We start from the raw sequence: 14872 nt of genomic DNA on the forward strand, positions 1-14872 counted from the left end.
TTGTGTTTTCGTTTTTCGCTCCCCTTCTTCCCAGAGCCATAACCTTTTTTTTATTTTTCCGTCAATATGGCCATGTGAGGGCTTATTTTTTGCGGGACGAGTTGTACTTTTGAACAACACCATTGGTTTTACCATATCATGCACTAGAAAAGGGGTAAAAATTCCAAGTGTGGTGAAATTGCAAAAAAAAAGTACAATCCCACACTTGTTTTTTTGTTTGGCTTTTTGCTAGGTTCACTAAATGCTAACACTGACCTGATATTATTATTCTCCAGGTCATTACGAGTTCATACACACCAAATATGTCTAGGTTCTCAGTGGAGAAAAAAAAATTCCAAACTTTGTTTAAAAAAAAAAAAAAGAATTATGCAATTTTCTGAGACCTGTAGCGTCTCCATTTTTCGTGATCTTGGGATCGGGTGAGGGATTATTTTTTGAGTGCCGAACTGACGTTTTTACGGATACCATTTCGGTGCAGATACGATCTTTTGATCGCCCGTTATTGCATTTCAATGCAATGTCACAGAGACCAAAAAAACACTGTGTAGCGATCGGGTTAATCCTTTTTTTATTATTATTATTATTATTATTATTATTGATAGATCGGGAGATTTTGAATGCGGTGTCTATGTTTGATTTTTTTTTTACTGTTTTATTTTGAATGGGGCGAAAGGGGACGATTTGAACTTTTATATTTTTTTTATATTTTTAAAACTATTTTTCTTTAATTTTTGGCATGCTTCTAGAAGCTGCCATTGCTCGATCGCCTCTGCTACATAGAGGTGATGATCAGATCACCTCTATGTAGCTGAATTACAGCATTGCTATGAGCGCCGACCACTGGGTGGCGCTCATAGCAATCCGGCATCAAAACCCTAGAGGTCTGCAGGAGACCTCTGGTTGTCATGCATACGAACTGATGACCCCCGATCACGTGACGGGGGTCACCGCTGCGCCTATTTCCAGCATCACTGTCAGAAGCGCGGGTTAAATGACGCTGTCAGTTTGACAGCGGCATTTAACTAGTTAATAGCGGCGGGTGGATCGCAATTGCGGGCACATGTCAGCTGTACAAAACAGCTGACCTGTCCCAGCTTTGATGTGGGCTCCGCGCAGGATCACAGATCAAAGGGGGAGACACGACACGCGCTGTACTAGTATGGGGCATGTCATGAAGAGGTTAATAATTTACATTTCCTGTTTCACAGTAAATTTGCCAGGTTACAGAGACCATTGAGTATTATTCACGGTTTTCGGTAAGTCTAATCTCGATACATTTGCGCAGCAGCCTGCACCGCTCCCATGTGTCAGTTGCTGTCTAATTACATTTTTCCGGAAATTCACTTTAATTGATAACGGTAATTTGCCAGTGCTGATGAGCGAAATTAGGGTGATTTGGGATGAGCGAATGTCTGTGTATTCAGCCGCTGTCCAGCCCGCGCTGGAAGTGAATGGAGCAGAAGGCGGGCATACGCAGTAGCGCGCTCCATTCACTGTCCTGGACAATAAAGTTTGTTGAGAGGCTGAGTGCAGGGCAGCCAATCAAACGTTGCGTCTGTAGCCCCTCCCTCAGTCATTAGCGTAGGCTGCCAATAGTGAAGGAGAAGCTGCGCAGCCGAATACACAGGGAGCCGCGCATCCTCAGCAGGAACCTATCAGACTTTACGGACGTGTGGTTTCATGTTTGCTATTTAGGCCTCCGCAGGTTTAGTCGTCTTCAAAATGCGGCGTTAGAGGAATGTGGCCGATTGGAGGGACAGCGGGCTGTATTGCCGGTTCTAAGCTGCCATCGAATGGGCAGGTGTTGGCCAGGATTTATTTCCTGCACTGTACAGAATCGCAATCAACATGTTCTGGGAAAGTGAGAATCCAGACAAGGCAACAACATCACATGATCAGTAAGGTGAAGAATCTGTTTGGTCAATGGAAGAGTCTCAAGAAGAATGCTAACTGGCGAACAAAAAAAAGAATCCAAGGAGAAGGAATTCGTTAATAAACTTGATGATTTGTTTGAGGTTGCTCATGCTCATGAGATGAAACTTCTAAAACTTAAGGAAGACTGACTACTTGCTTGCTCAAAGAGAAAAAGGTCATCGTGGAAGCATGGGACCATTAGACAGAAAGCTGGCCAAGGTCAAGGAAAGATTTATGAGAGAATTATAGTCAGAGAAACCAAGAAAGAAGGAAAGTGAGCGAGTTCAGCAGGCGACAGCATCGGATGATCTTTGCAGTAGTAGTTGCGACAACGAAAGTGATGAGGGCGAAGGGCATTTTTGTCCCAAGAAACGCAAGTCTGTAAGATCTGTCAACATTGTGACTCCGGAAGTTGCTGCAGCTCTGGACAGAACTAATACCAGTGATAGACAAGCGACCTACCTGCTTGCCGATGCTTCTCAGGCTCTTGGCCATGAACCAGTCTCACGTTGTATAGGGGATCTATCGTCGCCGGCATCGAGAGATTGCAGCAAATGCTATCAATGCTTCCTTCATTAGCAGTGGTCCTCTGACTGGACACTGGGACGGGAAAAGGTTTTCAAGCCAGACCCTCGATAAAACTGCTGAGCGACTGACAGTTCTAGTGTCAGAAGGAGGAACTGAGAAGTTGTCGGTCCCAGAGATGCCCTACAGCAGCACAAGCTCAGGCTGTATTCGAGGTTCTGCAGGATTGCCAGCTCTTGGATAAAGGGAAATTTGTGTCATTCGACATGACCAGAACAACTGCAGAAAGAGCTACCGAGTTTGCCGTGTAGGCACCACATTCACGAGCTAATTATTACAAGCGTGTGATAAATTGTGGCATCAACAGGCCCAAATCTAAAGTTGTTGAGAGATTTTCGTCTGCCTGGAATCAAATAATAATAATAATATTAATTTATATATTTATCAAATGGATAAAGCCAAAGTTTTCGGCTGGAACGGAAGATAACAGTTTCAACTGAGCTAGGTCCAGTTACGGAGTGTCTAGTTGAATTTTCAGCTTGCACAATGCCAAGAGATGATTACAAGGAATTGTTAGTACTGGCACTCCTGTTCCTTGGCTCGCCAGCAAACCCCGACCTACACATCAATATTCCAGGCACCTACCATCGGGCCTGATGGATGGCCAAAGTGATATACGCTCTGAAGATAGTCATGTTCCATCACCAATTTCATTTAATTTTGACAGCGTTAATAAATCTTCATCAATTTTGCACATTTACTGTCCGCTTACACTTGAAGGCACCTGACTTTTAGCCATGCACGCGGTGACTGCGTACAGCCGCTCACCATACTCCCTGCGCCGATGCTCATTCTATGTGGACTTTGAAACTTGGCATTTATATTTATACTTTAGCATTATTTATGGAAAAGTTGTATTCTTATCACATCCCATATTAAAGGCAGGCCTAAACACAACTGATTTACTGTGAATTATTTTACAGCAATCTATAGGTGAATCCACACCAAATCGTATTACACGCTCCTCAACATTGAAATTGTAACGCCAAGAAGGAAATTAGTGGAATTATGAAAAACACAGGAAGGATAGACATGATACTGATATGTATATGACGGAAAAATGGAAACAAAATAAAAAATAAAAAAAATCATCATTTATTCTACAACGAATAAAAACGGCACACAATCCCAGCATACCAGGGAGGTTATTAATGGGTTGCCCGAGGAATGCTCTGTTTTGTTTAATGCATTTGGGCAAATCATCAAGATCCCCTGCTGGCAGCTGCCTTTGCAATTGCCAACCATCAACGTCACAGATGTGATCAATAGACCAGACAGAAGACGCTACAGGCTATGGTAGCACATTTAGGACACACAGGCTGCTCACAGTAGCACGAACAACATGTGGCCTGTTGTTGGAGTGTTGAAAAACGGTTTCTGGGACACTTTGGTGACCTAAACTTCGACACACAAGGCCAATACGTCTGCAAGGAGTTTGTATGGTCTCCCTGTGTTTGCTGGGTTTCCTCCAGGTACTCAGATTTCCTCCACACTCCAAAGACCATACTGATAGGGAGTGTATATTATGATCCCCAATGGGGACAGCGATGATAATGTCTGAAAAGTGCTGGGGAATTAATGGAGCTAAATAAGAGAGTAAAATTGTAAAGACTCTGGGCAGTTACCAAATACATCAACAGGTAAACTAAAAAAAAAAACAAACAAAAAAAAACCCTTAAAGATATCGTTTCTCTGAATGATTCAAAAATTCCAGTTCTCTGAAAAGATCCTCCTTCTTGAGGGACCATGACAAATCCAGGCTGCAAGTGTTGGCGGGTTAGTCACACAGGCGGATAAGCAGACGATGGTACACTTGTTGAATTACACCGTGACAATGTGTCTCTGATAAATGGACACAAGGGAACGGTTTGTGTTGCTGCCGCTTGTCTTGCAGGATTTTTGTTTTTACAATATCACTGACCTTCTTGAAATCTGAGTAATTGTGAATTCGGTGGTAACTTTCTCCGACTGCTGTGGGTGTCCAGCTGCATGCCACAGGACATAATACACATTGTGGGAACAGATCGGGTTGCTGGAATATTTTGATTGGGTGAAAATGTTTCAGTCTTCATTCACACAAGGAACAGAGAACTTAAAGAATCCCAACGTTTGCACAGATTGATCCTTTCATTACCCAATTAACAACCAGGGCAGGTCCCAAGCCTGCAGCGATGGCTTCTAACATTGCAGCACTATGGACTCAAAAATAAATAAATAAAAAAAATTGAATAAATATATAATAAATATATAGTTTTATTGTGTATTCATTATAATATATATATATATATATATATATATATATATATATATATATTACACAATAAAGCAATTATTAAAAACAAACTACTTTTATTTAGACAATGATAATCTGAGTAGTTTAACAGATTATCTGGTGCCAAATTATATTTTATATAGAAGAGAAAAAGGTCCTTTGAGTTTTAATATTTATATTGACCAGATTTAGAAAAAGTCTAAATGGCGGTCCTGTATAACGATTCAATGAGAATTACGTATTTCAGGGACGGCCTGTCCCCGGCATCCCCACTGAAAACACATGACCGCTCGGCAGAAATGAGCAGGCCTATATATGTGAGAAGGGCAGAGCCCATATAACTGAATGGCCGGCTTAGGCTACTTTCACACTAGCGTTAACTGCATTACGTCGCAATGCGTCGTTTTGCCGAAAAAACGCATCCTGCAAAAGTGCTTGCAGGATGCGTTTTTTCTGCATTGACTAACATTAGCGACGCATTTGCGACGCATTGACACACGTCGCAACCGTCGTGCGACGGTTGCGCCGTGTTGTGGCGGACCGTCGGGAGCAAAAAACGTTACATGTAACGTTTTTTGCCGCCGACGGTCCGCTTTCTCCGACCGCGCATGTGCGGCCGGAACTCCGCACCCACCTCCCTGCACCTCACAATGGGGCAGCGGATGCGCTGGAAAAATGCATCCGCTGCCCCCGTTGTGCGGCGCACAGAACGCTAGCGTCGGTAACCTCGGCCCGACACACTGCGACGGCCTGGGCCCGACGCTAGTGTGAAAGTAGCCTTAAAGACGTTGTCTTAACTTCTTAAATGTGTAAAATTGCAAACTACAAAACTGCTTTTTTAGAATCCTCTCAAGAATGGAGTGATTTTTTATTTTATAGCGTTGAGCTCATGGCCAAAGTCACCGGCACTGTGCAGACTCCGAGTGTCCGGTTTCCTAAGATAGGAGCATGCCATGCTATGCAGCCTGCTGGGGGCGCTCTATACCAGTCCCCTGCAAAAACAGCACCTCAGCAATCAGCCCGGGAGAAAGCAATTCAGACCAGTGCAACGAACGTGCTCCTGGTGGTCCCAAATGATCATCTTCAAGAGCCCACCGCTCCCCAGCAAGCAGGAATACGGGAATCACATGAGAAACTATGAGAAAACTCCTTTAAATCCACACTTGTTGGAAATGTTTTAGATTTGGCCTGTAATCAGCAGCAGACACATGAACGTTTCATCTAACACTAAACTTTTTGTGTGTGGAAGTTGAATTGCACAGCATTTTTTTCAATTTTTCTTTTCTGGATTAAGCATGATTTTGTTGCAGATTTTCCCCTTTGACTATAATGGAGGAAAACATTTGCAGTTCAATCAGAAAGTACGGTAATATAGTGCTGCAGATTTTGCTGCTGAAAAAAATGCAGAATCTGCAAGTTTTCACTTACGGTAACTTCTCTTTTTTTGCAGCTTTCACAGAACTAATTCAGTGGATTTCGCTGTGGATTTGATGTGAAAATTATCCACCGCAAATACATCGATAGGCCTTACCTACAACGTGGCACAGTCATAGGATGGAATAAGGTGCAATTTGTAGAAACTGCTATAGCAACAGCAAAATGATAACCGGTCCATTAGAAGCGCGGTATTATAGATTGGCTGCCGTAACGCAATCACACCGCGCCCCGTGCAAGCGCTGGACCTCGGCCCTCACATGGACACCCGATCATTGCCGCTTGGGTCTCATACATTTCATAGAGATAGAAGACCCTTCGCTGCAGGGCCAGAGTGTACGTTTACACCAGCTCCAACAAATGTAGAAAGAAGACCGCTACGATATCTCCGCAGGACGGGATTAAATCATTGTTGTACATGTGCCTCAATTTGTGATCTATCGCGCCTCCTCCACACTGACATCTCGATCCCACATTATCCATATGTAGGATGGACAGCTGAAAATAAGGTAGAAATCCAATATGGCTGTGCACGGCAGAATGTTATTGTATGTAATACAATAGTACAGGGATCTAAAAAGGACGCGGGCCAGATAAACAAAGTGATAATTGCACCGAGCCTCACCGAAATCACGATCAAAGTTTCCCTATCAAACAAGATGACGGATTAGACAAAGTCAATCCAGCTGGCGATACGGCGGACACGCCGAGGCAAATCGCCGATTAGATGGATAATATATGGTGCACGGTTACGAGGTGTTTATATTCAGACTCATTTACCATGGAGACCTACGGAGGAGCCGAAAACACCAGGGAGGACATGGAAGAGTTAACCGGCTGAGCCCGAGGATGTTGGCAGGAGGTGGTCACAGCTGAGGGCAGCAGTTGTTTAGATGTCTACCGGACAGCTGTTCAGTGGGCCCGTTCCTGGTCTTCTGCGGAGCTTCACACCTCATAAGACCAGAAACACTGGGTTAGTGAGTCTCCGCAGCCGAGCTGTGCGGCCCATAGACACAACACACAGATCTCCGATCCGGGCGGTGGTCTACCTGCCCCCACACAGGGAACGTACGATCAACAGCCTGAAGGAGCCAGGGATTTCCTTCTCCTCATACGGGATGCTCCAGATGCTGCTTCTTCAAGAGTCTGCATGTCCTACACACCCGAGAAGTCGAGAGATTTGCAGCAGCTACACCCTGTATTACAACAACTCAAAGTCTGCTCTACTGTACGGCTTTGTTTTTTGGGGGGGGATCTATCCTATAATTTAAAGACTCATCGTTGGCTTAGGTGGAAGAGATTGAAGATTGCATAATGCCAATATTTAATATATTATTAAGAAAAAAATATGTAAAAAAAAACCCCCAGATAATTCATACTTGGGCTTCTAGGTAACATCATTGGTAATGAAGGAGCAAGATGATTTTGGTAAGTGTCAAGGCTTAAAATTAAAGCCTTGTGCCGACACGTCTGTTCTTGTACAAACGATTGTTGGTGACGGGGGTGGGGTCCGTCACCAACAATCTGAAGGGCTCTGAAATAAATGGGTCTGTCAAAGGGAAAAAAAATAACACGGATAAAACTGCTATGCAACCCGAGTGCTGTCGGGTTCTTACTGTGTAATGGTTAGAAGAAACTTGGTAAGAATTGACCAAACATGGCTGAAAGTCGTATACACCACACTGATGAAAAAAAGTGTATTTTTCTGTGTCTCCGTCACAAAAGAACAAACCGATGTGTGAAGGTGGTCTCGGACACGTAGGTGGTGCATGCAAATTGCCCACCTGCACCACCAAGTCCGTCTAGTTCACATTTCCTATTTTGACATTCAAAACTTTATCTTCCAACAGGTTTGCAAATGATTCCCTGCTCCCGTCAAGATCAATGCAGAACAATGCAAAAAGCATCGCACCCTCCTCCCACCGCACAGAGCTGATCTGATCAATACGTCAGAAGTCTACAGGTTGTGGCTATGATCATACTGCAGCACCCAAATAGAAAAATACTACAAAAAAAACTTCTAAACGCCACAAAGGGGGTAATAGAAAAAACATCATTTTGCCCTTTAATTCTGCCTTCTGTTATTACAATGAATACTTTAAACAGAACCATAATAACGTTATCTACTGACAGAAGTAGTGACAACACTACTAGAAACATCGGGGACGTGATAATGCATTGAAGAAGTTTACTATAAAATATTAAAAATTATGAAACAACGTAAAAAACAAACTCATTAACTACCGAATAAAAGGTGGATATGCAAGATAAAAATAAAAAAAAATATACCGTATATATATATATATATATATATATATACACACACATACATACACACACACATATATATATATATATATATATATATATATATATATACATACATACATACACACACATACACATATATATATATATATATATATATTATATACATACATACACACACACACACATTTAGCAATCACGGAACATAGAGTTGTAATCATAACTTTTTCTTCAGGCTATGAAATAATAAGGGATGCAATCACACTGAGGCTATATTCACAAGTTGCATTTTTGCTTAGTTTTTTTTCTGTAGGCAAAACCTGCTCTCTTGGCAGTAAAGAAGCTGCTTACAAAAAGCAGGTTTTGCTGAGTTTTTGCTGCATTTTTATCGTCTCTTGTGCATGTTGATGACATTTAGCATCCCCCAAAACACACAAAAAAATTTTTTTTTTCTTACTTCAGTTTTTGCACCAAAAATGCAGTAAAAAACTGATGCTTGTGTTTTTATGCTATGTTTTAGAACTCACCCAATGTTTCCTATGGGTGAAAAAACAAAAAAAACGCTGAAAGAAGTGACATGCTGCAGGTTGCAAAAACCGGTCAGTTTACCAAAATCAGTCAGGAAAATAATACCAATATGTGTGCAGGAGATTTCTGAAATATCATAACATTTGCTTGTACCATGTGAACAGTCTAAAGAGCCCCAAACCCAACTCACTTTAAGGCTATGTGCACACGTCAGGATTTCTTGCAGAAATTTCCTGAGCAAAATCGGACATTTTCTGTAAGAAATACGCATGAGTTTTTCTTTTTCGCTGATTTTTTGCATTTTTTCCCAGAGATTTCCCAATGCAATAATATAGTGGGAAATCCGCAAAATGAATGAACATGCTGCGTTTTTTTTACCGAAATGCGTTTTTTTTTTTTTGCGGAAAAAAACCCGCCACATATGCACAAAAATTACGAATGCATTATAAATGAGGGCGTGCATATGTATGCGTTTCAGCGTTTTTATTGTGAAAAAAAAAACGCAAAAAATCCTGAACGTGTGCACACAGCCTTAAAGAATTAAACAGCCAGATACAAAAGGTACAAATTAAGTTACGGCTTCCCACACCTTTTACATCCTCTCTTCGTTTGGACACATCGTATGTCTTTTTTAAATCAACCTTAACGATGTAATCTATCAAATGCATTAATATCCCATTACCCGCCCTCACAGAAAAAAAACTAAAAAAACAAACAAAAACACAAACAGTCTTTTGTGCTACATGTATAGAAAACATGTTTACTATACATTGCAATGTTGGGTTCTAGTAAGAAAGAAAAAATATCTATAAAATAATAAAGCAGAAAGACGAAAAAAAACCAGGCAGAACTTACCGTGAAGAAAAGCTCCATCACTCTGCTGTCCAGGAGGCTTTCACGCCAGGACTCAGTCGGCTTCAACATCACATTTTGGGAGGACTCAAACATTGCTATATAATGTCTGCCCAGTTATCTGGTGTCAAGGTCAACAATAACATTCCTGCAAGCCTTTAAAGACGGGAAGGGAGAAAAAAAAAAAGGGAACAGGAGCGTGCAGTACAGCAGCATCCACTACACAAGAATGCAATGGAAACCGGCATTAAGCCTCTTCACATACGCTGCATAATTCATGCATGAGGCCAAGGAATAAAAGGTATTAGGCCGTGATATCTAAGAATGCGGGGGGCCGGCTACACAACGGTCTGATCACTATTATCCCGAATGCCACCATCGTACCATCACTTTGATAAGCAGGGGGCTAATGTGACAGGCAAAGTGGGCAAAAGGCAACCGCAAATCGACAGGTGCAACAGTTTATGCAAAACAGCAGATTTATTTTTTTTTCCGCTTCTCTTCATTACTTTGCTATTAATCTCCACTCAGGAAAACACATGCGACACGAGCACACTGTAGAAGGGGCTTCATTGGTAAGAAGCCCGCCTGCTCCACTCACTGTGGGCCATGGTGCGGAGATAAGAGGGAAGGCTTATTTATAGGAGTGATGGTAACGAGGGGCTGACAGCCAGCGCACATACATGGGTGTACAGTACAAGTCACTTACCACGGAGGGGCTACTACTGTACATTCCCCCATTCCCGGGATTGTATACTGGGGGATATCTTTGCAGTCATATTACTTTCTGGGAATATCTGCAAACATTTTGTACACGGACATACAATTCTGTATGTCGCCGATTAAAACAGTGGTCAACTTGGTAGGAAAGACCCCAGTGTAAGTCAATGGTGATCAGTAGGGTAACAAAAGGGGCAATTGTGTTGGCATTTCTGTGCTAGCCTGGGGCTACACAGTGAAACATCCCTGTATGCCGCTGCTACATCACGGCGTCCTGCGGTCACATTGCCGCCGACTACTGCGACAACCAAGTGTCAAAAAATCCAACTGGCTCCAACTCGCTGCAATGTATTTGGATTGTATAAATACAGCAATCATTAGCCCCAAACGTTAAAGATTCATTCTCATCATCCTAAATGGTTCAAATTGCAAAGTGATTGTAAAAATAATCAAAAAATAAAATCTTGGTACCGTGTTAGCAAGTAGATAGAAATATATTTAGAATTGAGAGTCCTCAGTGGTTGATACCTTTTAATGGCTAACTTCAATTTTTTACCATATTTTCAGTTAGCCATTAAAAGGTATCGACCACTGAGGACTCTCAATTCTAAATATTTTTGTTAAAAAAAAAAAATTATATATATATATATATATATATATATATATATATATATATATATATATATATATATATATACACACATACATACATATATATATACACATATATAATTTGAAATTTACCTGCTATTAAAAATACTCTCAGTTTTCAAGAACAGAGAGGAATGTCAATTCTATTGTTTACGGCTTGTTGCTTAGGTAACCGCCACCTTTGCAATCCATCAGTGGTGGCCGGCCTACTAGCAAAGCGTGCAGCGCCTACAAGATCTTTCCAAAATTTCTCTGCTTTGAAGCAAGAATGATCCGATCAGCTTCAGTGCTTGTAGCATTGGAGAGCAAACACTTCATGCCTTTTTCGCTTGGAGACGCCCATGGTCCAAACCATCAATCAGGAGCACCCCGAGCTTCCGGGTACGCACAAAGTGAGGTGCTCCTAAAGAATAAAGATTAAAAAAAGGCTTTAAAGGGTAACTCATTTTATTAAACAAAAATGTTACATATTACATTAAAAGAGGTCTGGATACACATGAGGAGAGCATTATACTGCCTCTGTACAAATCCCTAGTTAGACCGCACATGGAGTACTGTGTCCAGTTTTGGGCACCGGTGCTCAGGAAGGATATAATGGAACTAGAGAGAGTACAAAGGAGGGCAACAAAGTTAATAAAGGGGATGGGAGAACTACAATACCCAGATAGATTAGCGAAATTAGGATTATTTAGTCTAGAAAAAAGACGACTGAGGGGCGATCTAATAACCATGTATAAGTATATAAGGGGACAATACAAATATCTCGCTGAGGATCTGTTTATACCAAGGAAGGTGACGGGCACAAGGGGGCATTCTTTGCGTCTGGAGGAGAGAAGGTTTTTCCACCAACATAGAAGAGGATTCTTTACTGTTAGGGCAGTGAGAATCTGGAATTGCTTGCCTGAGGAGGTGGTGATGGCGAACTCAGTCGAGGGGTTCAAGAGAGGCCTGGATGTCTTCCTGGAGCAGAACAATATTGTATCATACAATTATTAGGTTCTGTAGAAGGACGTAGATCTGGGGATTTATTATGATGGAATATAGGCTGAACTGGATGGACAAATGTCTTTTTTCGGCCTTACTAACTATGTTACTATGTTACAGGGGCTGTACAGCACTGCTGATTGGAGGGTTCAGGTCCAGATACACCCACTGATTGGTCAAAAAAAAGCTCTGAAGTCTACAGCTCCTGTATGAGCACACTGAGCAGTGCACAGGCTCAATAGTACGTCTATAGGTCTGTACTAGTGATGAGCGAACGTGCTGGGATAAGATGTTATCAGCCATGCTCGGGTGCTAACCGAGAGTCTTCGGTGTGCTCGAAAAATAAGTTTGAGTCCCCGCGGCTGCATGTCTCTGAGCTGATTGCAGGAGGTCTCAAGACCTGGACACCCACCAATCAGAAACACTCTGCATCTTAAAGTACAACCACTGAACTGTTCGGAAAGTCTGCAACAACAAAAAACTGTGACAGTTTTTGGTGCAAATTCCACTGTGGACTTGCTGCGGATCTGGAACATGTGACGTACGAGCACTTTACGTGCATAAACCCAAAGTAAAACCGTGGCACAAATGTGAAGCGAGCCCGCCGCATACCCCCGCCTCTTTATACTCCCTCTCTTCAATGTATTAATAGAGCACAGAGTCAATCAATTCCTCAAAGACCTTGAGAATATCAGAAAATCAAACAATTGTCTTCATATTTAACCCATTCATTTAGCAGCACTCCCTGTAATAAATATGGCAATAAGTACTTAGAAGACATCAGAAAACCTTCTCAACCATCAATGATTCCTCAAGACTTTCAACAAAGATTTGAGCCGTTTCTGTAATCGTTTTTGGTCCCAATGGCTGCAGGGTATTGGAGAAGCCCAATAGTCTAGTGACGTTTTGCAGACCCCAGCTAGTATTCACAAAGAATTGGAAAAATTCAGCCCATTTTTTTCTGGAAAAATCCACTGTCTAATATTTTGGGTTTTAACTAGTGATGAGCGAATATACTCGTTACTCGAGTTTTCTCGAGCACGCTCGGGTGACCTCAGAGTATTTTTTTAGTGCTCGGAGATCTAGTTTTTAGAGCCGCAGCTGAATGATTTACATCTGTTAGCCAGCATAAGTACATGTGGGGATTCCCTAGCAACCAGGCAACCCCCACATGTACATGTATAGAGCATCTGCTAGCTCTATCTTCGCTAGAGCTATATCACATCGGCACTTGCGTTAACAGCAGCCCGATAACGAATGTGTTGAACGGGCTGCTGTTAAAGCAATGTGAACCTTGATTACATGTGGGGATTCCCTAGCAACCAGGCAACCCCCACATGTACTTATGCTGGCTAGCAGATGTAAATCATTCAGCTGCGGCCATGAAAACTTAATCTCCGAGCACTTAAAAAAAAATACTCGGAGGATCCCCGAGCATGCTCGAGAAAACTCGAGTAACGAGTATATTCACTCATCACTAGCTTTAACCCCTTCACGTCTCAGCCAATTTCAGTTTTTGTGTTTGTTTTTTCCTCCCCTTCTTCCCAGCATCATAATTCTTATTTTTCTGTACATAAAGCTTGTTTTTGCAGGGCGAGTTGCACTTTTGAATAACACCATTCATTTTACCACAAAGTGTACTGGAAAACGAGGAAAAAATTCCAAGCGCGGTGAAATTGTGAAAAAAAAAACAACAATTTTGACTTTTTTGGGAATTGTTTTTACGGTATACATTTTGTGGTAAAAAATGACCATGCAATACGATTCTCCTCATCAGTACAATTATGGCAATACCAAACATACACAGTTTTTTAACAGTGAAAAAAAAATCTGAAGTTTGCACAAAAATTAATTTTTGGTGGTCATGTCGCCATTTTCGGAGACCCATAACTTATTTTTCAGCCAATGGAGCTGTGTGATCGCTTAAGCTTAACGGGGCGAGACAGCATTTTTTTTTATTAGTACTATTTTGTGATAGATGTCACCTTTTGATCGCTTGTTAGAGCATTTTTTTGTGGAACTGCAGCGACAAAAAAACAACCAAAAAAAAAACTAACATTAATGATTTTTTTTCCAGTTAAGTTGTTTACGGTTTTTAGATTTTGCTAGACCGAACTTTTCTGAAAATCGCAATACTACATATGCGTACTTTTTAATATCTTTATTTTCAATGGGGGAAAAGATGAGAGATTTGAATAAAAAAAAAAATATATGAAAAAAATAAAAAAGGAAACTTTTTTTTTGTTGCTTTTTTACTGTTAGGCTATGTTCACACTTTGCGGTTTTTGCTGCGGATCCGCAGCAGTTTTCCATGCAGGGTACAGTACAATGTTACCCTATGGAAAACAAAAACCGCTGTGCCCACGTTGCGGAAATTCCCTTAAAAAAACGCGCAGAATTGCTGCGGAAAAAAAGAAGCAGCATGTCACTTCTTTCTGCAAATTCCGCAGCGGTTTTCAACATGCACCAATAGGAAAGTGCTGTTGAAAACCCGTAGAGGAATCCGCAGAAGAAACCGCAGGAAAATCCGCAGTGAAAACCGCAGCGGTTTTTGCACTGCGGTTTTTCCACATCCGCTGCGGAAAAATCCGCAGCAAAATCTGCAAAGTGTGAACAAGCCCTTAGGCTGCCGTCACACTAGCAGTATTTGGTCAGTATTTTACA

General features: G+C 41.7%; 1 protein-coding gene across 1 annotated transcript in view; it reads right to left on the reverse strand.

Moving 5' to 3' along the window:
* XPO4 (exportin 4) overlaps positions 1–14872 on the reverse strand; it is a 144608-nt gene that overhangs the window by 43283 nt on the left and 86453 nt on the right. Inside the window, exon 7 of the mRNA XM_077298369.1 lies at positions 9857–9969. Within this exon, the coding sequence (XP_077154484.1) occupies positions 9857–9969 (113 nt within the window). The remainder of the gene's footprint in view (positions 1–9856; positions 9970–14872) is intronic.

The sequence above is a fragment of the Ranitomeya variabilis genome, chromosome 3 (genome assembly GCF_051348905.1).
Source record: "Ranitomeya variabilis isolate aRanVar5 chromosome 3, aRanVar5.hap1, whole genome shotgun sequence".
In the NCBI taxonomy this organism is placed as follows: domain Eukaryota; kingdom Metazoa; phylum Chordata; class Amphibia; order Anura; family Dendrobatidae; genus Ranitomeya; species Ranitomeya variabilis.